General features: G+C 42.4%; 1 protein-coding gene across 1 annotated transcript; it reads left to right on the forward strand.

Moving 5' to 3' along the window:
* Positions 1 to 227: 227 nt before the first annotated feature.
* Positions 228 to 2,055, forward strand: LOC143119707 (uncharacterized). The gene is made up of 3 exons (XM_076281322.1): positions 228 to 468; positions 728 to 862; positions 1,016 to 2,055. Exons 1-3 carry the CDS (start codon positions 228 to 230, stop codon positions 2,053 to 2,055), a joined length of 1,416 nt encoding a protein of 471 aa, XP_076137437.1.
* Positions 2,056 to 2,648: the final 593 nt, after the last annotated feature.

Below are 2,648 nucleotides of genomic sequence, written 5' to 3' on the forward strand. Positions count from 1 at the left end.
AGCCTTTCCTCATGAACCTATATAACATTGAGCCTACTAAGTTAAGCTATTAGCTCATAATAATTTTCGAATAGGGTGTGGGCGTCATGACGTAATTACTTTGCGTGGCCGCCATGTTGATTGCCTCCTTTACCGCTACTCAGACTACTGCCTATGACTACTGCGTACTGTACTCCCTCTCAGCCGTGTTTTAATTTGATTAATTTCACCGTAACTTCATTTCAACCATGGTAAACCGTTGCTGTATTGTGGGCTGTAACAGCGCAACACATGATCGCCATGGGAAAAAGATAGAAAATGGGTTAACTTTCCACCGCTTTCCTGCCTGGAGGCGCAACCACGGAGACCAGGTGTCAGAGATAACGAAGAGTCGTCGGCTCGCTTGGATCGCGGCTGTAAGACGACCGAACATAACTTTCCACAGTATCCCGATGTCGATGAGAGTGTGTTCCCTGCATTTTCATTCTGGTAAGTTAAAGATGCACGGTTTTATTTTTATAGCAATCCCTCTCCATTTTCAAAAAACTCCTGAAGACCCAGCTCTTTAGAGAACAACATCTCTCATAGCACCACTTACAAGTCTTGCTGATCCTAGCACTTACCAGCCGTCTTGTAATGTAATGTAATCATATAATATAATAATATGTATATTAAGGATCTTTGATAACATTATGGTTCTATATGTGTTCAACACGCTATGGATAATAATTTTAAATTGTGTTACCAGGAAAACCAGCAAATGAAATGTACAACTCACATCCGGATTGGGCACCATCACTACACTTGGGCCACACTGAGATGAAGGCCACAAAGACTGCACGCTATGAGAGACAGGAAAAGAGAAAACGGCAAAGCACTGACAGTACACCTGCGATGGATGAGACAGTTATTGATGACCTTGTTCAACCAGGAAAGCCTTACAGAGCCAGCAGATACAAGACCTTATATTGCTTTTGTTGCTGTTTCAGCTGCATGATGCACATTTAGCTAAAATATTTCCTTATTTGATCCACAGTGGAGACACCAGCACCAGCAGAGGATGGAGCTGACCAGACACTGTTGATAGAATGTGACTTCTGTCAGCGCCGGCGTGCTGAAATCAACCGGCTGCTGGAAGAGAACAGGACCCTGAAATGTGAGCTTGGCCAGAGAAAAATGGATGAAAATTTCCTGAAGGATGACAACGTCAAAGTGAAATACTACACTGGACTTCCACACCTTGAAGTTGTCATGGGTGTTCTAGCCTGTGCTGGACCGTACATGACACAGAGTAGTAAAGTATTGTCACCTTTTCAGATGCTTTTCCTGACCCTAATGCGCCTTAGATTAAATTTACCTATACAACACATTGCCCACCTCTTTTTTGTAGACAGAAAAACTGTTTCCAAAACTTTCAGCGACACCATAAATGTTCTGCATGCACGCACCAGCCCTTTGATTAACTGGCCAGGGCGAGATGCGTTGCATGCAACTATGCCCCATCAGTTTGTGGAGGCCTTTGGGAAGCGTGTTGCTGTTATTCTGGACTGTTTTGAAATATTCATACAGAGACCATCAAATCTTAAAGCTCAAGCTCAGTCATATTCCCACTACAAACACAACACAACTATGAAGTTCCTCATTGGTATTACACCACAGGGCTCAATTTCTTTCATTTCCAAGGGATGGGGGGGACGCGTCAGTGATAAGCACGTAACTGATAACTGTGGGATTCTGGACAAACTGTTACCTGGGGATTTGGTGTTGGCTGACCGCGGCTTTGACATACAGGACAGTGTGGGACTTATGTGTGCCGAAGTAAAGATCCCAGCTTTCACAAAAGGACGCTGTCAGCTGGATGCAAGAGATGTGGAGAGCACAAGAAAAATTGCCCACCTCCGAATTCATGTGGAAAGGGTGATCGGAACCGTCCGCAACAAGTACACCATTTTGTCAGCTAAAGTACCTATTCACATGGTGTTGCCATGCAAGGATGAAGACATGACATTTCTTGATAAGATTGTGTCTGTATGTTGTGCTCTGACAAACATGAGCCCTAGTGTTGTGCTGAAATAAATGCATCTGGTTTCTCCTTTATCATTATTGGTTAACTTTAAAATTGGTTTCAACAACATTCTGCTGTTTCTGCAGTACTGTATTAAAACAAAGAATGTTGATCAATATTGAATTGACAATTTATTTGTACTGACAATATACTCTAAGCTAACATCTAAGAAGTAAGTGGTTTTCAGCCATAAGTGTCTGTTGCATCCATACCCAAAAGCAAGAGGTGTCAGACAATCAGATGTTTTTCAGTGTTTATTTGCAAGTAGTGCAACTTGAGAACACAGTGCAGTGCAGAACGGTGCAGTGCAGTTGGAATGCTTGAAGGTAAAAGGTTACAAATAAAAAATGGACGCATAGAAAATGTAGTGCAATTTCTTATAACAATAACAAATACTATGTTTTTATAACAAATGTTCAATACTATTAACACAGTTCTCGTTGTCACACGCAACCATGTCATCCAGTTCCTCAGGCCCTTGGCACACGCACCACGTATTCTCTTTATGTTCTGTGGTCCTCTTCCTCGCTCTCTTTTGCCCTCTTACTTGTGGGACTGTTACAGTGTTAGGAGATTTGACAGCCATAACTCTTGAGGTCTGCAG

Source organism: Alosa pseudoharengus, unplaced genomic scaffold, assembly GCF_046254945.1.
Source record: "Alosa pseudoharengus isolate Yale_2024_CS ecotype anadromous, Long Island Sound unplaced genomic scaffold, YU_APseudo_1.1 YU_APseudo_1.1_scf_12, whole genome shotgun sequence".
In the NCBI taxonomy this organism is placed as follows: Eukaryota; Metazoa; Chordata; class Actinopteri; order Clupeiformes; family Clupeidae; genus Alosa; species Alosa pseudoharengus.